Consider the following 26,866-nt stretch of genomic DNA (forward strand, 5'->3'; position numbering starts at 1 on the left):
CTAAGAGTGATGTGGAAAGATGAAAGGTTCAATGAAACATAAGATTGATCTTAATTAACGAAATCAAATTCATAACTAACTTAGTTTGGTTAAAGGGGAAGGAACTTAAAATTTTCAAACTTAAAAAAACAAACTTTTATATGTTACCCCTTGTAATTATATCACTAACTCCAAATCATTCCACATTTGATATTAAATTTCATGTTACTTTGCATTCAAATCCCTTTGTTGCAACAATTTTTTTTTTTTTTTTATGTAAAACATAAAATATATCATCACAAAATATGATAAGAAATTGAAAAAATTATACAATCACATGAAGTAAAATTATTGGGAAAAAAAAGAGGAAAAATAGCATAAGGTAAAATAATTACAAAGGTTTTTTTTTTCTAGGTTCGAAATTTTTTACTTCCTTGTCAACCAAATGTAACCTAAAATGATGGATTACTTCAACCACTAACAAGTCATCTCTAACACGTGTGTGTGTTTACACGTGTATGTTTTTGCTCTATACAAATCCATCAACTAATTACTCATCAGTTCTAATTAACCGCTGGAATAGAAACAAGACGTAACATAACTGAACTTCTTCAGTTTTTTCCGCAGCCCCGCAGCATACTTCTTTTTGACCGATTGGTTATGAGACCACATTTTCACCCGTCAGATTGGAATCACATGAGACTTCATTCTTACAAATATTGAGACACTGACAAATCATTGAGGTCGTCTCTCTGTCTTGGTCACCTCCAAAACATTCCTTCTTTTTGTTTTCACTTCGATTGTGATTCCCTGTATGATCTCTCTACAGTATCACATTTTGATCGTCAGATTAGCATCAAATAACATTCACAATACAAAGATGAAATCTCGCATAAGTCAGATTCCAATCCAACGTCAATTCGTACAAGAGAATACCGTACGGAATCAAAACAATTTTTCAATAATTTTAGGGAGAATGAACGCTGCCAGCCATGGGTTAAAACTTTAAGACAGCATCCTGAATGCAAATTCTCCTCCACTTTCTCTCTCTAGAGTCTGGCCATGGACACCATTTCGAATGGTCGCCAAGCGGCGAAGACGAGATCCGGCGGCAAAATCCTACGTGGCAGGCGTGTCGCCGCTTCTGCATCACCCTATCTCCGCCCAAATTCGACACCCCGACTCCCTGAAAGCCCTAATTGGCTCTCGAGACTCTTCTCGCCGGCTGCAGGCGCTGCCCGAATGGTTGCTAAGGGTGTAGGCGATCTTTTCTCTCCCGCACTGTTCGGCAATGAAATATCTCCTTCTTCGTCTTGGAGTAGCAGCAATTCAAGTTCAGGTGACAGTATTTGTGTGAATTCTATCTGAAGATCTTTGTTTTATTGGGATTCTTCTTGGAAAGTGTTTTTTTTTTTGTTGCTATGATCTTGAAAAGTTTATTATTTATGTGTTGGAAGTGGAAATATAGGGATCTTGTCTCTGAGTGTGTGTAGTTGTGTGGAGAATTCGGTGTTTGTTTCTTCTGGTTTGGTGGGAGACAGTTAATTGTCCGTAGGGTGGGTACTTTTTTTTGGGGGGGGGGATGGGGGTGGTTATAGCATGAAAGAGCAGTTAAGGTCTTTTTCTCCCTTAATATTTATTTCTATAGCATACATGGATTGTTTTTTCTGGGATTGTTGGGGGATGATGTGGGTGAGCCATTCTGATTAAACGGGGTTAAAATGAGGAGCTTGGAGTCCTACTAAACACTTATAATTAGTGTTCATTTGAGGTCAATGGAAAAAGACTGGGCGTCAGAGTGCTTTATCGGGTGGATGAATAGGTTTCAAAAACATTGGGCATGAGTTTTGATTAAGAGAACAAAATAAATGTCTGATATATAGAAGGCTTTTTGGAGATTATGCTCTTTCCTGGGAGCCTGTGAATTTAGCCATTGTTGCTTGGAATGTGGATGTGAATCTGAATCCGGTGCATATCCAAGAGTCTGAACCAGTGATTAAGAAAACATGGATGTGGGTACCCATGGACAACCTATTCATAAAGCCTCTTTTTAGGGTAGGGGTTGGATATGGGTACCAATAACACTTCTATAGAAAGAGGAAGAGTGGTACAAGGGTTATGCCAATGACGCAGCCAATGAGCAGTCAACCACCACTATCGTTTTAGTACATAGATATGCATAAAATACTATAGGTGTAAGAAATTCATTCAATCCTCACAAAACCACATGGTTTCTGAAACAAGCATTCCTTGTAATTACACCATGCATTGTGATGTCAGCTATCTCAATTGCACTCCTTGGAAACAAATGAAATAAACAATTTGATTGAAGTGTAGAGTGATTAATAAATCTGATGGTATGAGCCGAGAACCAATGCTCCTTAAGGGAACCTATCGTCCACCTAATGGCAATAGCTAAATTCCCATCAATCAATGGCTGTTTGAAACCTTCGAAGAATACCTTTTTCCTACTCTTACGGACATGAGTTCACTTCTACTTGTATTCCCTTCCCAATAGGTCCCGGCTAAACACCAACTGCAATGTCACTAGCCAATCTAATCATCTCTCTAATCCCATATGGGCCCAGATTTCCCTAGCAACACCCTTCAAAATTCAGTTTAGCAATTCCCTCTGGACTAGGATTCCATATAGCTACACTATCCACAAAACTTTCCCACTGTAACACACTCATCATGATTTACTTAGCAATAGTGGGTAGAAGAAATTGGCAGATCTCATAGACTTATCTGCTGCTTATTTCTTTGTTGGTTGGTGTTTGAAGAAGTTTAATGGAGCTAATGGTGGTTGTGAGGAGTGCTTCAATGTCGGTTCAACTTGGCCTCAGTTTTTTGGCATAGTCAACATCATTCCCTTAGCTGTCGTGACTGATCAATTGATGGTGGAAAGTTCCAAAGTTACGTAGTGATGGTGATGAGGCAGATAACAGATTTATTGCCTATGAGAAGGGAATAGGAGGTGGTGAAAATTGATGATAGGGAGATACCAAAGGGTGAAAGTTTTAGTTACCTAAGTTCAATCATAAATAAAGGAGAAATAGACGATGATGTTGCAAAGAAAAGTAGAATAGGGTGGATGAAGTGGAGGGGTGCGCCCAGAGTGTTGTATGATTGACATATTCCTTTAAAGCTCAATGGATAATTTTATCGGACAGTTATATGCCACCAATGATGTATGGAGCTGAATGTTGAGAGGTGGAGAAACAACATACAAACAAACTTAGTGTAGCTGAAATGAGGATGTTGAGATGGATGAATGGTAAAACTAGAAAAGATAAGTATGGAATGCACAAATTAGAGCTAATTTAGGAGTAATCACAAATTAGATCTAATTTAGGACTAGTTTTGATACAGGATATGTTGCAAGAAAGTTGTTTGAGGTTGCATGGACATGTGCAACGGAGGCCTTCGAATACTCCAGTACGGAGGGGTGATTCGATTCAGATTTAAAGAGCTAAAAGAGCCAGTGGTAGGCCTAATATTACTGTAGGGGAAGTGCTGAGGAAAGATATGCATTGCTTAGGACTAGGAAAAGTATGGCTTTGAATAGAGCTTATTGGAGAAATAGGAACCTTGTAGCGGACCCCATTTAGTTGGAATAAGGTTGAGTTGAGTTGAAATACCCTTTGTACTTGGTGTTTGATAATCCCTCTCTACCTGTGCTCCAACACATGATAAGTGAAGATTCATGTATTAAATCATAAGTCATAACTTAGTCGTTGTTAGATATTTGAATTTTTGGTTCTAGTAACTCGTCTTCAGTGGATTGCTACAATAACTAGGCTCTGGATGCTTTTCACCCTTGCCATCTTTTCCATTTTACTAACCATATTTGTTATGTGAAATTGAGACCTCATATAGTATATTTTAATTCCTCTTCTTTATTTATCCTGGTAGAATATTTCCTATTTCAATTGTTGGGTATCCTATCCTTTTTTTTTTCTGGGTCTTTTTCATCTGACTTATCAAATTGAAAAAAGTTATATTTAATGTACAGGGCAGGTAGTTCTTGGTGTCTAAAGGCAGACATGTCTAACCTTTCATTTTATTCAGATCATAGATGTGGAAATGTGGGAAGAAGTCTTGGTTTCTAGTTTAAAGAGCACTGATGTTTCTTCTTGTTTGTGCAGGTAATGATGATGATGGAAATTCTGATGGGGCTGAGGAATTGAATCTGGTAACTTTCTTTCTTTTATTTTGTCTAACAGTCTTCCTGTTGTTGTTTCTGCATTATATATATTGTGGTGGTTTGGGAATTGAATGGCTTCATGGATGCATTTACTTAAAACTTCATCCTCACTTACTGATGCACCCACCCCCAGAATATTTTCATATTGCTACTAATCAGAATTCAGTGAATTTGCTGAAAAGTTAGTATAAAATGTAGCTTATGTCAATATATTTTTATCCTTCCATTCTCAGATTAACTCAGTGGTGCATCATAAGGAGCTCTAACTCTAATTCAGGGTTTGAGCCTAAATTTCTTAGGAGTTTAGGTCCAAAGTAGGATTAATGCAAAGATAGGGCATATGGGCTGTTTTTTGCTACTAAAAATCCAGAGATCAGAATGGGCTAAAAAAGCAAGTTCAGTGGCTCGTTTGGTCTGACAAACTAACCAAAAATTTGATGGAAATCTAATGCTGTGAAGGGTGTGATAAGTATTAATCTCAGGTGGAAGATGAGAGCAAGGAATTACCAGGTGGTGTTAAAAGGGTATTAAAGCGAGGTTTATCAGTTGGTATTGTTGGGTTTTGACAATGGGGACTGATCTACCAAGTTTGGGAGCAATGGGAGTTGAAGAGTGAAGTTATGAAGACGTTAAGGATGGTAGCTGAAAGTGAAGGGCGAACAGAGTATCCATGAGTATGTGTGAGTAAGAAGAAATGATGGATGGGAAGAAGAAGAATGAGAGACATTGTAGCACACTAACCTGATTTAGCGATTCAAAGCAAGAGGAGATGAAGAAATCAATTAGAAAGGATGAGGGAGAAGAAAATAAATCAGTAGCATCATAATGCTCTCACCAGTTGCTAAACAGCCAACCAGAAATCGAGTTTCATTAATTCAAAACAAGGTACAATTCCACATATTTGTAGACTAACTTGACCGAACCTCCCTTTAGAAACTTGCTAGCTCTCCCATGAGGAGCTTACTAACAGTAAAAAATAGAAACTCCCTATTGTCTAACAGCATTGAAGCCAAACAGATGGAGAAACGAAATCTCTGCTGGCATTTCTATAAACACTAACACAACAGTAATTAATTTGCTTTTCTAAGATACTTCCTTGCTAAAGAAATAGAAGGCTAGCTTAGACTCTTACTAAAGACCAATCTCGTATGTGGCTGATGCCCACATATTTGAGCATATAAAACTGGTCCATTAGAAGAGTGACACCGAAAACGCTTGGCCGAAGGCCCATATGTCCCAGTGAGGGTTAGAAATTAAGCCTATTCGGGCCTGATCGAGTGGGGTTGCCAGTATCCTTCAGCCCTAGTGTGTTCCTCTAATGTTTCTTCTCTGGAGTTTGCTTCCTTTTAATTTGTATAGTTTTCTTATTGTTTCAAGTTCTTATGCAGATGTTTTGTTTCCAGTGAAAAATTATTCTTCTGTGGTGAACAACAGAATAAATGATTTATAAACTTTGCAAATACATTGGTCATTTCCTTTGAATTAAGCTGTATGGATCATCAATGGATCCAATTGGCCCTACCAGATCAAATACAACAAGAACAACTCGGCCTTATCCCACCTAACTGGGGTCGGTTACATGGATCCTTGCCCTCCAATCAGTTCTATTCGACATCATACTTGATACCAGACATAAGCTATACATGTCTTTCCTTACCACTTCTCCTAAGGTCATTTTAGGTTTGCCCCTAGCTCTTTTAGATCCTTCAATCTGAACCAAATCACTCCTCCGTATTTGAGCATCCAAATGCCTCCATTGAACATGGCTATGCCATCTCAAACGACTTTCTCGTTGCTTATCATGTATCAGAGCTACTCCTAGACCAGATCTAATATGATCATTTCATACTTTATCCTTCGTAGTTTTACAACTCATCCATCTCCGCATCTCTGCTACACTTACTTTATCTAAATGATGTTTCATAACTGTTCACATTCCGCACCATACATCATAGCTAGTCGTATGACTGTCCTCTAAAATTGTCCTTTGAGTTAAGAAATATGTCAAATCACACAGTACTCCGGACGCACCTCTCCACTTCATCCATCCTATTTTAATTCTTTGTGAAGCATCATCGTCTGTATACCTTCTTTATATATGATTGAGCTCATTTGCGGAAGCTTCATCTCATCAATCTTCACCACCTCATTATTTGCCCTCGTGTGCTAAGGTTACCATATATTCCTTTTTTATTCTATTTATCTTAAAACCTTTTGTTTCCAGGGTTGATCTCCATGCCTCTAACTTGGCATTAATCCCTGCTTTTGTGTCATCCACCAAAAAATTATCATTAGCAAAAAGCATACACCAAGGAACCACATCTTGAATGTCTTTGGTTAATTCATCCATGATAAGCTCAAAGAAATAAGGGCTCAAAGCTGATCCTTTATGTAACTCAATTCTGATTGGGAATTCACTTCCTTGATGCCCCACAGTTCTTTCACTAGTCACAACATCATCATACATATCTTTGCTTATGTCCATATATTTATTTGAAGCACTTCTCTTCTTCGGTACTTTCCAGATTAACTCTTTAGGGACTTTGCCTTAAGCTTTTTCTAGGTCAATAAAGACCATATGAAGATCTTTCTTGCAATCTCCAAATCTTTCCATGAGTCTCTAAGTAAGTAAATAGCTACTTTTGTGGATCTTCCTGGCATAAATGTCAGGTGTGTATATATATATATATATGTAGTGGTTAGGTAGCTTACATAGTTGCTGCATTTGTTATTTTAGTTCCTCCATCTGTTGTTGGGTTCTTTTGGCTTTTGTGCTTTCAAATCCTGTGGCTACAGGTATGGTTCTTAGTTTTATTTTCTTGCTTGTGTTCTTGTTAGTTGTTTGGGGTAGGTTTGTTCTAGGATTAGTGTCTGGGTGGTGTTTGGTTTTCAAGCAAGGAATTATTGTTCAGATCATTGGCTGGTATCTCCTTTTCTTGTTAGGATAATAAAACTCTGCACTTGGCCAGTGATGCAAAATGGAGTCAATGAATGGAGTCAAGTAATCAACAATACTTTGGAAAACCTAACATGTATGAGGATAAAATAAGAAGAGAGAATATTTCTGTAATACTCTTAAAAATAACAAGAACAATTCCGTCTTTTGGTCTTTACAATGTCTATATGAGAAAGCCGTACTAAAACTATGGTTGATGTTTATTGTAATGTGATTCAAAGGCCATTATGAATCCCTGCAATAAATTTTAGAATTCAAAATGACCTGGCTTGAACTCTTTCACTAACAACATCCAGATATAGAATTCTCATAATAGACTGGCCCCCTTCAGTAAACCGGTCATAAAAACTAAGGTTGATGTTTATTGTAATGTAATTCAAAGGCCATTCTGAATCCCTGCAGTAAATTTTAGAATTCAAAATGACCTGGCTTGAACTCTTTCACTAACAACATCCAGATATAGAATTCTCATAATAGACTGGCCCCCCTTCAGTAAACCGGTCATAACTTTCTTGTTGCAACTCAGAATTGTAAGATCTTGGTCTGTTTGGAGGGTAACTTAATAAACCTTCAAGTGGCACCTAAGTCAGGCAAAATGGACAAATTTTGACCACCCAAAAATAAAACCAAAAAAAGGTGATGAACTGCTCTACTAATGCTACTTAAATTCTGTTGTTGCTATAGATCTGTATTTCTTTGGGGTCCTTAATCTTCCATCAATGCCATAAAACTCTTTTGCTAATTTTCTCCTGTCGATTAGACCCAGAGATCTTTGTGAATTTGCTGGTTTCTTCCTTCTATGAGATTTCAGTTGATTTGTCTTCATTAGCTTGAAACCACCAAAATGATATAGGTATTTTGAACATTTTGGTTTTCGTCACTGCAACCTATCTTTGACTGCGTTTATACCTGCTGTAAGCTTGGACACTAAACTTGAAGTGGGTTATAAAAGTCTTTAAATACAGGCTCTTCTTCTTGTGTCGTCTGGTATCTTCTATACTGGTGTGCTTGGCTTTGTAGTTGGTCTACTGTTGAAGGCTGGAACAAAACCTTTTCGCGGATATCCATTACACATTTGAAATACCCCTTCGAGCTTTATAGGCTACCAGCAGAGAGCGAACAAGAAGAGACAGGTACAAGGAAGAAAGGAAAAGGGCAAATGCAGCAACACGAGTGCACCTGGCACCCCATCATGCACCAAAGCTATTAGACAAGCAGATGAAACAGCAATGATCTCCCCCCCCCCCCTCCCTAAAGACAAGGACCTCTGCCCAGAAGCAGAGAAACTGAGAAACAAAAGATAAAAAAGCACTCCATACCTGTACCAATTCCTGATACACCTTAAAAGTCATAACAAGGAAGGAGAAGAAACAAATTTCTCCTAGCACTCCTAACAAATCAAATAGTTAGATTGAAGAGGGAAAATGTTTTGCATGCTGTGATCTCTCATCTTGACATCGAAGAAAAAAGTTGACGGTTTTATTATGGATTTCTACAGCCCTTGTTGTACGCCTCAGACCATCCACAAACCCCTCAGGCTCCCAGCTTCTTTGTCAATGTGGGTTCTTTTATATACTTTTCTTCCTTTTATTTGTTTGGTTTAGCGCTTGCATTAAGTTTCTCTTATTGGCATCTATTCATGAGGGATTTCTATAAGGTTGTATACTTTGGTTGTTTCAATCATGTGATTTTGATTTGTAATTTTGTTACTAGAATGGGGGTCCACCTGAAGCACATAAAATTTTGGAGGAGCCACAATTGGTACTATGGGACACCGGTGGCAAACGTGCAATCGAACAGTTAGTTTTGAAAGAGACATTTACGAGGTAATTGAGGCGTTTTTTCTTAGAAATTGTAAATGATTCTTGCCAAGGTTCATATGAAACCTATTGTATACCTGCATAGTTTTCATGGTGGCAAGGTGAGCCATGGTGGTGGTCAACCGCCCTGATGCCTAGGCAACGCCTTGGTGAGGCCAGGGGGCCTAAGGTGGTGAGTGCATTATGTTTCATCCCAGGCCATATTTTCCAGATATTTTTTCTCCTAATATATATTTAACATAGGGTTATGAAGCGCAAAATATAGAACATAAAGGGGCTAAAGTGAGATAGTATAATCATATAAGGAAGAAGTGAGAAATGATTGAAATTTATGACATTTGGAGAGCAAGATTGTAAGGTTTTGGGTATGGGGACCTTGGCATATATGGCAACTGGTTGCCTTGGAGCTTAAGGAGCAGAGTCATGTTGGCTTCACCTTGACAACCATGATTACGTGGCGTTTTGCTTCTATTGTTTCAGAGATACATTAGTCTGAAAAAGGTATCTGCATCTAATTTGAAACTTAGTTTTACTTGTGCCATATACTTAAATGCTTTTCTGGAGATATATGGTTGTCTAGCCTTGTAATACCAGAGACGTGTATCCAGGTCTTCCCTTTTTATTTGAAGATATTTGTACCTAAGAATGAAGTTGTACGCTGATTTATTTGTTTGTACTGTGTTTTTAATATATCCCTTGTCTAGTGTCACCACTGTTCTCATTTAGGTGTTTTCATCACCATCGTATGCACTAAACAGAACAAATAATTTTGTTGAATAGGATTCTGTCAGTTGCCCTTTTCAAGTCTTATGGCCTTTCACCTTTTGTCGTTGGAGATTTTTTTCTCCATTCTGTTTTGGGCAGAAATACCTTTGCCTTTATTTTTTTATTTTTGGATGTATATATGCCAGTATTTTTACTGACAAGAGGAAAATTACTAAGTTCATGTATATCATACAAAGGTAATATAGAAACTATACAATGTGAAGTACTGAGACACGAAACTGTTTTGATCCCCTTAAGATGTGGTAAGCACCCGCTCCTTCAAAATCAAACACACTGGGCCACTGGGGCTTTCTGCATGACCTTTTCTTGGCTTTCTGAAGAGCCTGGTCAAATGTTTTACTTAATCCTTCAAAAACCCATGTGTTACATTCTCTCCATAAATTCCAAGGGACTGTCCCTGGGGATTTTTTATTCGTCTTTAGCTTATTTTGAATGCAATAACTTTTCTTCTTTTTTTGGTGAATAAAAAAGTTAAACAAGAACCAAGATAGAGGGACATATTAATGTGGTTAAGGACTCAGGGTTCTAGAGATGAATCTAGAAGCACTATTAGTGCTGGAACCACACTGGTACACCAGGATCCTGAGGAACAGACATGACCAGAATGTGGACAGAATTGATGTATAGTAGGACAAATACAATATTTGCATACCAATATTCTTATCAGGTCAAAAATCAGTTTGATCTTAGAGGATTACTAGGCCTGTCTATGGGTGTGGGGGTCTTGGAACATCAGAAATCACCAAATGGATGAACTTCAGCTGGCTTGATTTCCAAGCAAGGCTCAAGAATTCTGATAAACCAGGATCTTGAGAAACAGACAGGACCAGAATAGGGACAGAATTGATAGATAGTTGGAGAAATTCAATATCTCGAATGCCAATATTCTTATCAGGTCCAAAACCTGGTTGATCGTAGAGGATTACTAGGCCTGTCTTTGACAACTATATGGTCAGATTAAAGAAAGAGAGAAGAATTTAGAAGAAACCAGAGAAGTAGGTGAATACGGAAGGAATAAGTGGGTTGCACCTGTGACGAAGTCATGCAGTTGCACTAGCCTGGTTTGGCATGATATGAGCCAGTTTGGAACCTTTTCTTGGAGAACCGGGCCTAAACTTGGCTTTTAGTTCCAGTACGGGTATTTATTTTTTATTTGGGGTTATTTTTGTAAGCTGAAGGATATGGTTTTGGAGAGAGGAATGAGGAGGGGACTTCAGGTTTATATTTTACTGTGGCTTGTGAGTCATCCATAGTAAAAACATACTTTGAAAAGGGAGAGGATCATTTAGTTTCCTTAAAAAATGGGCATCATGGAAGCTGAATAGATTTCTGTCTAATGAGAAGGACCGATAGGCTGTTATGTAAGGATTGTAAGGTTACTAGGTTAGACCAGGGGATAGCCTAACTGGTGACCACTCAACATAGATTAGTGGTCATGAATATGTGTCTCATTATGCCAAACTATAAGAAAGGTGAGATTATTTGCCCTAGGATAAGATGGTGGAGCTCAAAAGGAGAAACCCTGAAATCATTTATTGATAAATTGGTTAAAAAACAAGGATTGTGGGACTTTGATGGAGACATTGGTATGATGTGGAACAAGATTACTATTTGTACTTAGAAGGTTGCTAAAGGTGTCCTAGATGAATTGAAAGGAAAACATCATTCGTCTAGGGAGACTTGATGGTGGGATGATGGTGTTCAAGCATCCATTAAGGCTAAGAAAGCTAGTTTTAGGACATGGCAAAGGACTAAGAATGTAGAGAATTTGAAAAGGTGTAAAGCTGCTAGAAATGAAGCCAAAAAGATGGAGGGAAAAGCAGGAGTGAAGAGATATGAGGATGTCTATAACAGTTTGAGCACACAGAAATGAGGGGGGGGGGGAAGCTATCTATGAGATGGCTAAAATGAGGGAAAGGAAGAGTAGAGATTTTAACCACGTTAGATGCATTAAAAGTGAGGATGATAAAGTACTTGTAAGAGATCAGGGCATTAAGGATAGATGGAAAATTTGATTTTTTATAGATTACTAAATAAACAGCCACTTCGAGTAAAATTTTTCCCGAAAGATTGCATTACTCATCAAGACACTACATGTCGTAGGATGATTAAATATCTTGTCTAGATGGGGTCTTAATAGAAATGTAGAAGAGCTTAGGATCAGGGTTCGAAATACCAAAACTTGGCTGAAACTAGGTATTTTTTCTAGGCTATAGGGAACCTTGGTTTAGAGGCCCTAAACGTGTTTATTTGGTCTGATTTTTTGTGTGCAACTTATTTTTGACTTTTTAAACATAATCCATGAACTATTTTCACACACACACACAAAAATATATATATATATATATATATTGTTGGTAGAGAATCCTTTTTCTAGCATAGTCATTTAGAAGTTGCATAAGTAGTGCTTTAGTAGAACTCTAATTGAAAATTGCAATTCATTTTATGTTTCCAAGTTTGTCACTGTTTCTTTTAAGGGGAAGCTTTGATCCATCATCGGTTGCACATAAGCAAGATGAAAGTTTTATTAGCAGATATATACTGTTGAGATGTTGGGAGTTATAGAGCTATAGTCCTACATTGTTTTGTGGACGAGATTTTTTTTTTTTTGGTGGAACAAGAAATTAAACTATAACCTTTCTGTAAAGGAGAAAAACAAATTCAAAAGAAAGAGGAAATTACTTCATTTGTGGCAAGCTTGGTCATTTCAAGAGAGAGATTGCCAACATCTTGAGAAGAAAATCTCACGGACATGGATAGTTGAGGATCTCTCTCCACCTAATGCCTTAAGGTTATGGGTTGGACCCTCCAACAGATACTTTATTTGTTTGTTTTTTTTTTTTTGTTTTTTTAACATGAATAAAAAAGAGAACTGTGAAGTCGTAGATTGGGCGATTCTAACATATAAAAAATTGAAAGCATTCTATTATGTTTACTTCTACATTATTCATAAAAAAAGGGGGGGGGGATGAGGTTTACCTTGAAGCTCTAAGTAGTCTTCTATAGCTTGATCTTCCTTTGTAATGCAAGACATGGAAGAAGAATGCTAGATTTTAGACAAAAATGATATTTTTGGGGCCAAATATGTGTTCCCCAGTTGAAACCATGAAACCTCTGAAATTTCGACCAAAACCGACCAAAACTGGTTGAAACCAGTCACCATTTAGTTTCAGACCTTGGTTTTGTCTAGGTGCCTACCGAAATCCATGAAATTTCAGTTGAAACTTGTGGTTTTGGCTCAGATTTAGAACCATTCTTAGGATTATATGGTTTATCTTGGCTAACCAAGCTGTTTAATAAGATTATGAACACTAGGAAATTGGGAGAAAATAAAGGTGATGTTTAGAGCTGTAAAACTGTAGAGGTATAAAACTAATGAGTCATTTATAAAGTTATGGGAGAAAGCTATTGAAACTTGTCTGAGATGACGTTAAGCCAATTTAGTTTTGTGCAAGAAAGATCCATGACATAAGCTATTTACTTAGGAGGCTTATGGTAAGATTTAGATATTACAAGAAGGATGTCCATATGGTCTTTATTAACTTACAAAAGCTTATGACAGAGTTCCTAGAAAGTTAATTTGACATGTTCTAAAGATGTGTTTGAAGTAAATATGTGGACATAATAAAAAAATTAAAGATATGTATAACGTTGTGGTGACTAGTGTAAGAACGTTTGGGGGGGTCAAAGTAGTGAATTCCCAATTACGATTGGATTATATCGAGGATTAGCTTTAAGCCCTTATTTTTTTTATGGTTATCGTAGATAATCTAACTAGAGACATTCAAGATCAGGTCCTTTGGTGTATGCTTTTTCTGATTAGATTGTTTTGGTGGATGAATCATAGGCAGGTATTAATGCCAAGTTGGAAATATGGAGGTCAACTTTGGAATAAAAAAGTTTTAAGTTAAGTAGAATGAAAATGGAGTATATGGTGTGTAAAAGGTCATGTGTCACTAGTTATCAAGGATTAAAGTATCGGTATCGGTCGGCCAAAATTAAGATACGTATCGGAGGGTATCGTATCTTATCGGAGGTACACTTAGATATGCACATAAATGGATAGGAAACACTTTTTTATACACTTTTGCATAAAAAATAGTTAAAAAAAAGCTATATATAACATGTATTATGCATAAACAGTAAATTGAGAGTATCGCAATAAGAATCCAAGGTTTGTAGTTGTCCCATAAAATCCTTGTTCCCAACCTTGATTTCCACTTTAGTTAGAGAGAAATGGTTGGCAGCAACTTTGGAACAAAAACACCTCAAAAAATTGTGTTTTTCTGAAAAATTACCCTTCTTGGCCATTTTATGACCGTATCAGTACATATTGGTGTGTATCGGTCGTTACATACTGATACATACCGATACATACTGAAACGTACATTTCACTTCGATTTTGAATTTTCCATAGAGTATCGGTACGTATCGGTGCATATTGGTATGTAACGTAAGATACGTATCGATACAAAAGGGTTTTAAAAATTCCATGTATCGTATCGGTAAGGGCTGATACAGACCGATACTTTAAACCCTGCTAGTTATACACGACAATAAAATTTGTTACCACTTGCAGCTGAATATGATAAATTCTGTTAGAATTGGAAGTATGATTTGACAAATCCATATGTTGAATAGGAAGGGCATGATCTAGATTGGTTACACATAAATTTTCATAGTAAAACTCAATTGTTTACCATCCATGTATTGACATAGTTCCCTTGTGTTTCTAATCATCCATTTGTTTTCAAATGTAATGAATATTCAAAGCTTTATATTGCAACATGGTCACAAGTAATTGGGGTATCATGAGGCATTTTGTACACAAAATTTAAGCCCTAATTGATTTGCCATGTTGCGGATATTAGGTCCAACAACCTAGCATCCGCTGGTCAGACCTAGTTAATGCTTATTTAAGTGTATTCTGCTTCAAAACAGTATTTTGCATGTATCCTAAGCATATCCATGCAGTTTTTAATCATTTCTATGCGTATCTTTAGCGTGTCATTCATCATTAGCATCTTTCCAATATGTCTCTGAGACTTCTCTTAAATTCATCCTCTTGATACCTTGACCAATACCGATACTTGACACCTTGGCTGTGAGCATAGTTGTCATGGCGTCTAGGCGACCCAAGGTGGTGGAGAGGGTCCAAAAAACAAGGTGACCAAGACGTCCAAGGTGCCCGCCTAGCATAGTTGATGCAGATATAGCTGCACTTACCTGGTTGGACTAATATGATCGGCTTTGGAAGCCAAGGGCCAAGAAGAACTGGTCCAGCCCATGGTTTTGGTCCAAAAGGGTTGGAAATAACTAGTAGCTTATTTTGTCTTTTATTTCATGCATTTTATTTCTAGATTTGAATGTAGGATTTAGGATTTATTTCCTTGCATCAGTTTCCTTTATGGTTGCTCCTAGTAGAGGCTAGATGCTATGTTAGTAGAGTTTCTAAATTCATGTCTTTACTTTTCTGTATATTGGCTGTAACCGATGGACAAGTTAGAATGTTTTGATTATTAAATGAAATTGGTTGCATTTGTGCAATATGTGATTGTGTGATTCCCTTCCTTCCCCTTCTTTACTCTGACCTTCCCTTTCTTCCTTAAGACCCTCCATCAACTTGGTCAAAGCCGAAGGATCCCCATTCCCTCCATGTCTCTTCTTTCCTTCCCATTCTCTGTTCTAGTTCCTATCGAGACTGGGAAAAAAAAAAAAAAAACCCACCGACCCCTTTTCTCTCCCAAAATCTCAGTCGAACCCTCTCCTTTTTAGGGTTCTACCAGAGCAACAGAAAAGAAAAGAAAGAAGCAAAGCAGCAGGTAGAGAGAAGAAACAGAATCAGAAGACAGAAGAAGAAAAAGAAGCAAGAAGAGATAGTTAAGAGAGAAGACCGACCCAAAAAAGAAAAAAGAAAAAGAAGAATAAGTTCAGTGACGAGAAGAAGTAGAAGAAGAAACGAGAAGAGAGAGAAATAGAAAAAAGAAGAAGAAGAACGAGAAGAGAAGGCGAGAAGAAAGAGAGAGATGGAGACATACCTTAATACAGGAGTAGATTACAAGAAGCTAACCCCCCACAAGTTTATAATCCCAAACAAGATAAACAAGACTCACTGAACAACTTGACAATAACCAGAAGTAAACCAAGGAGAACAACAGAGAAATAACCAGCAGATAATCCCAAGGCTACAATCTTAAATCAAAAGCAAAACCCAAACCCAAAATCAACCCAAAAGAGGAGAGAGAAGAACCTGCGATGGGGGGAGAGAGAGAGAGGTGCGGCTGGCTTTGTGTGACTCCAATGGAGCTGCAAAGCTGGTCGATTGGAGGTCCCTAGGAGGCAACAAAAACCCCCAAATTTGAGAAGATTCCGACGGCTGGTTATGACGTTATGAAGGTTCTTGTTTTCAGACCTAAGAGAGAGAATCTGAGAGAATCCTTCAAGAAACGATGCTAGCTTGCTTGGGCAGGGCTGAGATGAGGATCGAATGACCCTTTGACTGTTAGGAACAGCTGCTGAAAAGGCCTAATTGATCAGGGGCCTAAGGAGAGAGGTATGGAGATCGATTGGGCTTCCAGTCTTGGAACTTCCTGCTGGCCGATTGTTGCTTTGGAATAATTGGGCAGATCTGAAATCCCTTCAAAGGAAATTGAATGCTTAAACAAGAAAGAACAAGGGAAGTGGCTATGTCAGCCTGGGCTTCTCACCCACAGCTATCCTGGTTGCTCTAAGCAATTGATTGGAAGCCCAATCGATTAGGCCTTTTCAGCAGCTGAGAATTATGTGTACATGAGCTCCTCTATTTAAAGAGGGCAGAATTACAATCATAATAGGTCTAGGAGCTAATAGGAGTTAATTTCCAATTAGGACTAATCACTTATATTGCAACTAGGACTATAAATAGACTAAGGCTGGAACTAGGACTGATAGGCCTTAATAGGACTTACAATCGATGGTCCTAATGGGCCTAAAGAAATTAAAATAACACTTAAGTGAAAGCCTAATTCGATGGGCCCATTGGGCCCATACTTAATTACATCAAATCAGCCCTCAATTAAGAGGCCGATTGTGACCCTTTGGGCTGGGCTTCCTCCTGCGATAGCCTAGCCCATAATAGGGATCTACATCATACCTTCCCGACTTACTTTCATCGCTGCTGGTTGGTTCCTGGTTCCATCCCTGAGTAAGAAATGACCCCCTGTCGGTAGACCTAACACTCTTCCCCACGATTTCTTATTCTTCCCATTAACTTTTTTTTATTTCCAGAATTGCCCTTACACTTTACTTTTATACCTGAATTATCCTTCAAGATTGTTTTCCAAGTCTATCCTTACACATATGTTGCAATTGTGTTTCTAATCATAACCATCATATTACAGTATTGCCATTCACTTTGAGATCTCCTTTAATTACCATTCTGCCATCCTTTGAAAAAAAAAAAAAAAGGAAGAGTTATTCCCATTTTGCCATTACCTTCTAAGTGTTTTTTGCTCATCTTCACCATGGTAGCCAACAATGAAGTTCTCCAAGAGCTTAATGCCTATAAAGGTGAGACTTACTAAAAAAATTGACACCCTCATTGAATGTGTCGATAGCCTCACCACCGTTGTCACCTCCATTCAAACAATGATGACAACTATGCAAGCTTCTCTTGACCGATTGGTAGTTTCAGATAGAGGAAAGAGTCCCATTCAATCTGGGGATTCTGCCAACACCACTCCACACTGCCACCACTACCGCCACCCCACCGCCAGCGCCACCACTTCATACACCACCACCACCACCACCACCACCATATGGAACTGGTCGGCATGATGATGGAGGGGAACGAGCAGCAAAATTGGATGTTCTTGATTTTTATGGAGGTAACAATCCAGAATTGTACTTTGATTGGATTCACAGTTTAAATACATTCTTCAGATGTTACGGGTTGACTGAGGCTCGAAAGATCCTATTTGCAGAGGCTAAACTGAAAGGCATGGCCCGAGTCTGGTGGGTCAAGCAACAACAACAGAACCGAACCCGAGGTATTGGTTTAGTCACTAGGGATGAAATGTATGAAGTCATGAACTGGAGATTCTTACCTTCTGATTACAAGCAACACATGCATCTCAGGTTTGCACAGTTGAAACAGGATAATTTGACCGTTGAAGAATATGTTGCGAGATTTTATTATTTGGCCACTCGTTCTGATTTTGAGTGGAATGAAGAAGTATTAGTGGCACAATTTCACAATGGTTTGCATCCTCAACTTAGTGCTGCCCTTGTATCTAGTTGACTGCCTTCAATGGAAGATGCTGTGCAAGTAGCGTATCAGGTTGAGGAAAGTCTGAATTGCCCATACAATCGGAGAAATTTTGTAAATACTTTCCCTCGTGGTACTAGTTCCATTATGCAACAACCTCCTACCCATGAAAGGTCATCTAGCAAACCACATGCTAGTGCTACAACTTTGGCCTCTTCACGACCTAGTCGACCGTATTCTCCACCTCGACATACTTTTGAAATGTCATATTCACGGCCTACTCGTCCATACTCACCCCCTCGGCGTGGTTAAAATAAACCTTCTGATGCAACAAAGGATACAGTTCGGTGCTACTTGTGCAATGGATTTGGATATATCAGTGCTCAATGTCCCAGCCGTTTGGTTGTTTTTATTGATAAGGATTCTCCTATACCATATTTCCCGAAGAACAACTTGGTTCTGACACAGTTGATTTAAGAGAAGAGCGTGCGTTAGGTGAAGTCAATGACACTCTCAGTGATGGGGACTAACATCCCTTTTATGTCATTCGTCATGTGTTGACCACTCAGAAAGTCACTGACAATGAAGATTGGCACTACAGTAATATTTTCCAGACTCATGTGGAGTGCAATGACCGGTTGTTAACCTTAGTCATTGATGGAGAGAGTTGCACTAATGTTGTCTCTGAAGACGTTCAAAAGCTGAGATTGAAGACAGAACCACTTCCAAATCCTTACAAGGTTGCTTGGGTGAACAACACTAATCTCAACATTACAGATAAGTGTTTGATCACATACTCAATTGGTGGATTTAAGGATACAGTCCAATGTGACGTCCTCCCTCTGAAGGTGTGCCAAATCCACTCAAAAAGTCACTAACAATGAAGATTGGCACTACAGTAATATTTTCCACACTCATGTGGAGTGCAATGACCAGTTGTTAACCTTAGTCATTGATGGAGGTAGTTGCACTAATGTTGTCTCTGAAGACGTTCGAAAGCTGGGATTGAATACAGAGCCACATCCAGATCCCTACAAGGTTGCTTGGGTGAACAACACTAATCTCAACATTACAAATAAGTGTTTGATCACATACTCAATTGGTGGATTTAAGGATACAGTCCAATGTGATGTCCTCCCTCTGAAGGTGTGCCAAATCCTTCTTGGTCGACCTTAGTTGTTTGACAAAAAAGTACAGTATTGTGGCTATGCCAACATCTATGCTTTCAAGCATGCCAACAAGGCTATAAAGTTTCATTCTGCCAAAGATCTCCCTGAAATTAAGCTCAAGAAGATGGCGGGATCGTTCCTCATTCAGCATATTCCTTCAGACGGTCTCTTCGGTCCTTTTCCTAACTCGACCGAGTCGAGTTCTTTTCAAAGGAGGAGAGTTGATGCAGATACAGCTGCATTCCGTCGATGTCTTTTTAGAGGAGGAGAGTTGATGCAAATACAACTGCACTTACCTGGTTGGACCAGCATGATCGGCTTAGCCAATGGCCAAGAAGAACCGGTCCAGCCCAGGGTTTTGGTCCAACAAGGGTTGCAAATAACTAGTAGCTTATTTTGTCCTTTATTTCATGCCTTTTATTTCTTGATTTGAATGTAGGATTTATGATTTATTTCCTTGCATTAGTTTTCTTTTATGGTTGCTTCCTAGTTTAGGCTAGATGCTATGTTAGTAGAGTTTCTAAATTCATGTCTTTACTTCTCTGTATATTGGCTGTAACCGATGGACAACTTATAATGTTTTGAGAATGAAATTGGTTGGATCTGTGCAATATGCACTTGTGTGATTCCCTTCCTTTCCACTCTTTACTCTAACCTTCCCTTTCTTCCCTAAGGCCTTCTATCAATAATTGGCATGGTATCCAGGCGAATCAAGGTGAACCAAGGCAGTGGAGGGCTGCCTAAGCATTTAGGCGACAAGTCGCCCGCCTTAAGGCGCTTAAAGCGACCAAGTGTTCTTTATTTTCACTATTTTTTAACAATATTTGGCATGTTGTATATACCTTGTATTATAAAAAAATCAACATTAAGCCACATCAACTCATAAAATATCAACAATAAGCCACGTCAAATCATAAAAAATCAACATTAAGTTACATTAAGTCATAAAAAATCAACATTAGAGAAATGCCCTTGTTCTATAATAAGTTTGACTAGTTAAATGATTTTATTTTTACATGAGACTTTTTGTATTAGGTATAGTACAAAACTAGCTTTCCAACAAGTCTAAGATTACTTAAGTTTGAGTTGTAGTGACAAAGTTATGTTTCAGTCAAACTTATTTAAAATACACGAATGCTTTTAAATGTTCCTGAATGAAAATAATTTTATAGACATCAAAACAAAATATTATTTTACCGGAATTTTGGGTTTTGGCAATGTTTTACCATGATAAGATTAATAAACTTTTCAGAATTGAGAAAAACCCCAACATTTGAAAGTTGAAAATCACCTCTACAACAAAAAAATCTAGTTTTTATTCTTGGACTTGGGGGGGGGGGGGGTTGACTTTTTATCCTTTTGAAATTTAATCTTTGAGCTATTTTTATTGGATTCAAATAGAAGGGTATTTGCTTATTTATGAATAATATCTCAAGTAAATGAAAGTATTTACTTAAATGATAATTGGTATAAATAAGTCCCAAAATATAAGGCAACATGTAATGCAATAAGGCAACAGTCGTCTACGACCCAGGCAAACCGCCTAGATGCCAAGGTGCGCCTAGTTGACCAATGCGCCTGGACACCTTGACAACTATGGTTACGAGTGAGAACTTATCATGCAGCTCTACCTTTTCCTGAGAAGTAAGAATTCCCTTGGTACCCTTGTTGCTTCCAGCTGAAGAATCCCATGCCTCATGAATAGAATACCTAGGGTACACACCTTAGGGTTTCTTGCTTGACCACTAACCTTTGATTTTCTCCCATATGCTGTGAAAGATTGTCATTGCTACCAGACCCTCCATGAGAGTTTTCCGCTTGATTCGATTGGGAAAATGTTGTGGAGATGAAACCTCTGTATCTTCTTGATTCTCTGGAATCACCTGCACTAGGGTTTGAGCAATAATAGGATATAAAACTTATCCAATGGTTTTGTGGTACTGCCATCACATTTTATGAATGGAATGTGAATTATGGGCCTGAACTTGGGGTGGATCAGGGCTTGAGAGTTGTTTAAACCATTATTTGATAGCCTTATGTTAGTGGTGGGGTCCATACCATCCTGGGCTGCTCATAACAGATGGAACAGCTCACTAACCCCACAACACTAGCAACTAGCAAGCAGCCTGACGTGATTCAAGTTTAAGTTCAACATTCAAGTTTTGGTTTGAATGTATAGTTAATTTAAATCAAGATTTGTGGCCCCATTGTCATACTCCCTCCCAGCCATGTGGCCCGAAATAGTTATGCTTGCCCTGCTGGAGAGATCTCAATTGATCTTTGTCGAGACCAATGCAATGGGCATCAACCTCACTTCTAGGGGCTGTTGGGTCATAATCTGGAATGCTTGGAATAGGCATGTTATTTTGCTTCATTTCTTCATCCTGATTTACTGTGGTTCGACACCCTCTGATTTGTGGCCTCTAGCATGTCTTCTCTATCTGTGGCCTTGCACAAATCTGCAACACTGGCTGTCAATCTGCAGATGCCTCTTCTCCGTACATAGCATTGCTTATGTCAAAAGAAAGACCTTGAATCTCTACATTAATAGTTCTTGGGACAAGCCCTGAAAAAGGGCATGCAATCAGGATCTGGAATTGATCTAGCATCTCTATTTTGACATTTCTTCTCTTGATATTCACATACCCACAGCCTGTGTCTCTAATGGCTTTGAAAATCTCGGGGGATAACAAATGGAGAGGGAGGCCGAAAGCATTAATTAGATCCTACTATTACTCAAAACCATTGGCTCTATCAAAAAACGGGTTTGCATTGTTGAATCCTTATATCTCAACCCTTGAACTTGCAAATATCCAGGCTCAAGAAACCCTTCGCTTCCTCTACAGGGGCAAAACAAAGGCCATAGAAACCTCCGCCAAGAAGTCTTACCCTTGATGTGTTCTAGGTTAGATAAAGTGAGGTAAAGAGAACACAATAACCACAGGACAGAAACACATCAATCCAAGTAAGCAAACAATAAGGGATTAGTGGGAAATCAAAGGGGCAATAGGAACAGCAGTAGGAGATTATTAAAACACAATGAAAAGGACAGAAATCACCAGAAATATCCCACTGTCAGATATCTTAGCTTGCTGGAAAATCTGCAGAACAGTGAAGGAAAGAAGAAAGAGAAGAAGTTGATAAGATAGATTTTTTTCTCTTTTTTTTTTCGGGTGGGGGGGGGGGGGAGGCTTCACTACCAGTCCAAGTCCAAAGCTTCACCACAGCAGCACACACTACATAGAGCTTAGTTTTCTTCAAATCATCCAATCATGGGCTAGGCTGCCCCCTTTCCGTGATCTGTAATAACCAATGGCCAAAGTACGAAATTAGAAATCCTTCCATGCATGGAGGGCTACCTGGTTGCCAAGGAAAAGCTAGAATAGAATCCTTTTAGAAAATATCAAATGCTATTACATGGAAATAGGAAGTAAATAAAATAGAAACTACTACTTAGTTGATAGCTTAACTACTTACGTAGAAATAGAAACTATATATTAGCACTACTAGAAAATATTCCAGCAACCTAATCTTGTAACAAATCTCCTCTAAGCAAGATGGGGACAGAATATGTGTATAACCAGAAGATGGGCCTTAGATATAACCAGAATATGGGCCTGACTGCACTTAAGTTGATGGACAGAAAAGAGGCTTGGCTGGGCTGGTTATATCTTAGTCCAATAGGACTAGTTAGGGGCATGTTTGGGCTGGCCGTGTACTGCATCAACCCTGGACAGGAACAGACTCTAAGGGACTCCAATCATCCTTCACTTCTTTTGGTGATGGTTCAGAATCACTAATAACAAACTACCAAAGTTTTCAGCTTTTTTTTTTTTTTTGGATAGGTAATAATGATGTATTTAAGAAAGAATGAAGAAAAAAGTACACAGGAAAGGGGGAAAGAGGTCCCTACACTAGGCAGGACATGCCCCGCCAAACAAAAGGAGAAAAAACCAAAGGAATGAGCATCTCACATGGATTACTACCGAAAATAAGTCTCTAAAGCTGAATCCCTTCAAACAAGATGATTGAGATCACTGGGAAACTGAGTAGGGATCCAATTAATTTCTACCATTGAAGATGGCAAGGAAGCTAGATTATCTGCATTTTGATTTTGTTCCCTCCAAACATGCTTAAATTTTTTGCTCTTAAGTATAGAAGATAGGTGCAGGATTTTACTCTTAGAAGCCTGCATATTCGAAGGGCCATCGGTTTTTCCCATTTAACATATCAATGGCCAGCATGTAATCCGATCTAATGGAAACCTCAAGAATCCCTTTATCAACACAAAGCTGCAATCCTTTTTGAATGGCTAGCAACTCCATAGCTAGGACCGAAAGCTCATCACCTAACCCTGCATAAGCAAGAATTGGTTCCCGATACCGTCTCTGACCATAAGCAGCTCTATCATCCGAAAGAGACCCTTTACAATGGAGGGCAAACGTACCAGTGGGGGGGGGGAGAAATCATGAATAAGCCTTTGGTAATTTAGTAATCCAGCTTACTTGCAGATCCCAATGATCAGCAATATGCTGATTGGACGGTTACTCGTACCTTTCAAAGGAATGGTAGCACATCTTGAAAGCACGTCTCCTTACAAGCTGGTATCTAGATCTGACTTGATTTTGAAAAATTCTAAAATTCCTCTCTGCCGAAATATGCTGAATAGTTGAGCAGAAGGCTAATTTCACAACAGATCCAATGTTACCATTTCCACCTAAAAAATACTAGGCTCAGATAGCAGCTTCTCGTTCAACCATGGAAAATTCTACCAAAAACTGATCGAGAATTAAATCTTCTCCCAAAATAATGTCCACATTGCCTTTGCATTGCCATTGCCCTTCAGATGTCTTGCTATGTACTTTCTTTCTTGTTTCCCTTCCAAGTTACCAGATGGATTATGAACTTTTTCCTTCTTCCCCAGTATTTTAAACTATATTGTCTCTTCTTGTATAAATGCACAATAAGTTCATAAATTTGATATACTCAACCTTTATCTACCTGTTTCTAACTCAAATCTAAGCATCCTGAACAAGGGGGGGGAAAAAAAAACTCTGATTGTTCTTGAAATATATATGTTATACTGGGCATTATTGTGAAAAATAATTGCCTCACCTGTGCTTGGTTCAAGCGCAGAAAAGGTATCTAGGGGTGTTTCAATAATCTCTTACCCACTGCATGTATTTACTAGAATACTACTGGTACTCTTTCTTATGGTTTATTTGGGTTAGCTGGCTAGCTTATTCACAGGTAATCTGATCACTGCCCCATTCTTATAGCAGCTTTTGTGTCAGATCTCTATTAAATGATTGAGTATAACAAGGAAACATGATAGAAAAGTAAAAAATAATGCTGTGCAAGCATTTATGCATAAAAATGTATCTTGACATTTCTAGTTGCACCGATGCAACCAATAAATTACAGTTTTGCAGTCAACAGATGTTAGCATATTAGGAAATATCGTTTTTCTAGGTCTTTGAAATGACTTAGTCCCCCAGCGGTTCCATTTAGTTTTGATGTCATGTCCTTGATAGATTATGGCAAGTGCTGTTAAATATTCTATTTCCCCCCGCTCCCTTATCCATGGTTCATTCTTTTAAGTTGGATGTTTGGCATTTACTACCAGGGATGAATGCGATAGGCTAACAAAGATTATTCAATCACGAGTTGTAGACTGTCCTCATGTTAAAGAGGTAGAGGATACAAGGCAGAAGAAGTTGCCTGACAGAACAGTTGGGAGTAGCTTTGTATTTCCAGAAGCTCTCCAACTACAGTTGCAGACAAGAAATTCACCTACTCCCAATGCTTCTGAACTTGAAAGAAATTTGCCAAATTTATGCAACACAGCTGTTATGGAGGCAAGGAAATGGTTGGAGGAGAAAAAATTGCAACCAAGTTCAAAGTCAGGGTTGGATCAAGAAATGTACCATTCAAACTCTATCATGCAGCTAAGTGTGAGTAATATCTGGATTGTTAATGTTACTTTTCATCTTCGTTCATGCCTATGTCTATGTATTAAATTTCGTACGCACTGCTCAGCTTGGTTGTTGTTTTAGTTCTGTTAATTCATGATTGTTTTATAATACCTAGTCTCTCGCAGTAGAGTCTTGCTAATCTTAGTTATATTGTTGATCAAAGTTCAGATACAGTTTTTCGAAGATTATACAATGTGTCTTATATGGCGTATGTTCATGCATATACTCTATAGCTCTGTTCCATTAGTAAAAACCATTCTTTCTGGGGAGGGTATAGGCGTAAGTTCAGTCAAGGTTCATCCCCACCTCTTGTTTTTGGTGGCAAGGACTTGGGCGTGTATGTTGGTGTTTCATTATGAATTTTCTGCACAATTCTGTTTTAGGAAACCTCATCTAAGTAGTATTTCCTTTGGTACTTTAGCATTTTAACTTGAACAATTCAATGTATGTCTACGTACATTTATTACATAAATATATTAATATATGTAAAACAATTCACAGAAAAATATTTATATGTGAAATTATATTCCTTTGTTCCGTTGGATGCCAATATTTCTTATTATCTAAAATATTTCCTGTTGTGCTTGTGGATTTCTTCCATCACCACGTAGAAGTGGCCGGATAATGTACTGGCTTAGTGATTTTGTTCTGCTTTGGCTTTATGGACCTTGTATTTCGATGCTTAAGAATAGTCTTCCTTCCCCCCCAAGGCTGCAACAGAAGAGGGAAAAAAGCGGGTATTAAAATGCTTCTTTCTCAATCATCCAAATACCCACTAGAAAAATGTACCTCTAACCCTTTTACTTAGTCTCTCTTTGGAATGATTTGTATTTGCATTTTTTTGCAATTTATTGAAAATAACTTATATAAAAATTTATGATCTAAAAAACAGAACCTGTTTGGATCCTATTATATAGAATTGATTATGAAATGAAAAATAGGTTTGGTATTCTTATTTTTCAAAACAATTTCTACAATAGATGCGCATGATTGATATCCACAGCACCAATCTTGGCTGAGGCATTTTGTCGAACACTTGATGCCCTTTATCAACACAAACCAGCAAGCAATCACACCCAGTCATTTCTTTTATGCCTTTCAAATTCAAAGGTAGGAGAAAAGATGCCACCACCAGCAACCTCCGACCGCAAGAACACTCCCATTATGGCTATAAGAACTGAGAGCCATGGAGGGAGGATGAAGATAACTATGGTGTCGGATTTTCTTTCTAAAGGAAGCAACGAGGGTGAGAAACCTCTTCTCTGCCCCCATATCTGATTCAGATAAGGAATGAGATGAAAGCAATTAAGCAAGCAAAGCAATCTAAATCAAAAGCTAGGAGGCAATCATCATAGTGGAGGTGTTTGAACAGCTTGGGGTTGATGAGGCGAGCAGAGATCAACCAGCCACAACTAAGGTGAATGCTCGAGATTTCGCAACCAGTCACAAACGCGTTCACTGAACAATTTGCGGAGGGAGTGAGAGTACGATTTCATGACAGGGTTTCTTTATGGAAGAAATATGGTGCAAGCATAGATCGGCAGAGGGATTTATAAAATATAACTATAATTACTTCTTTATCCTTGATTTTGGGCAATTACAGCACGTGATCTTTAAAAGTTGGCGCACAAATCATTATAAATGATTTGTGACCCCAAATTACAAATAGCTCAGGAGTAATTTGTGATTTGTAGTTTATTTGAATTTATATTAAATAGAAATGAGGACC

The 26,866-nt window shown here is 38.3% G+C and overlaps 1 protein-coding gene across 3 annotated transcripts in view; it reads left to right on the forward strand.

The window, feature by feature from the left end:
• The first annotated feature begins 977 nt into the window (after positions 1–977).
• Positions 978–26,866, forward strand: part of LOC122068269 — a 64,406-nt gene continuing 38,517 nt past the window's right edge. Inside the window, exons 1-5 of one of the 3 annotated variants that reach the window (XM_042632143.1) lie at positions 978–1,318; positions 4,128–4,174; positions 8,641–8,700; positions 8,856–8,968; positions 24,789–25,116. In XM_042632143.1, the coding sequence (XP_042488077.1) occupies positions 1,042–1,318; positions 4,128–4,174; positions 8,641–8,700; positions 8,856–8,968; positions 24,789–25,116 (825 nt within the window). In that variant the 5' untranslated portion in view covers positions 978–1,041. The remainder of the gene's footprint in view (positions 1,319–4,127; positions 4,175–8,640; positions 8,701–8,855; positions 8,969–24,788; positions 25,117–26,866) is intronic. The other 2 variants (XM_042632141.1, XM_042632142.1) reach the window with 2 other exon arrangements.

The sequence above is a fragment of the Macadamia integrifolia genome, unplaced genomic scaffold, assembly GCF_013358625.1.
Source record: "Macadamia integrifolia cultivar HAES 741 unplaced genomic scaffold, SCU_Mint_v3 scaffold367, whole genome shotgun sequence".
NCBI classification, from domain to species: domain Eukaryota; kingdom Viridiplantae; phylum Streptophyta; class Magnoliopsida; order Proteales; family Proteaceae; genus Macadamia; species Macadamia integrifolia.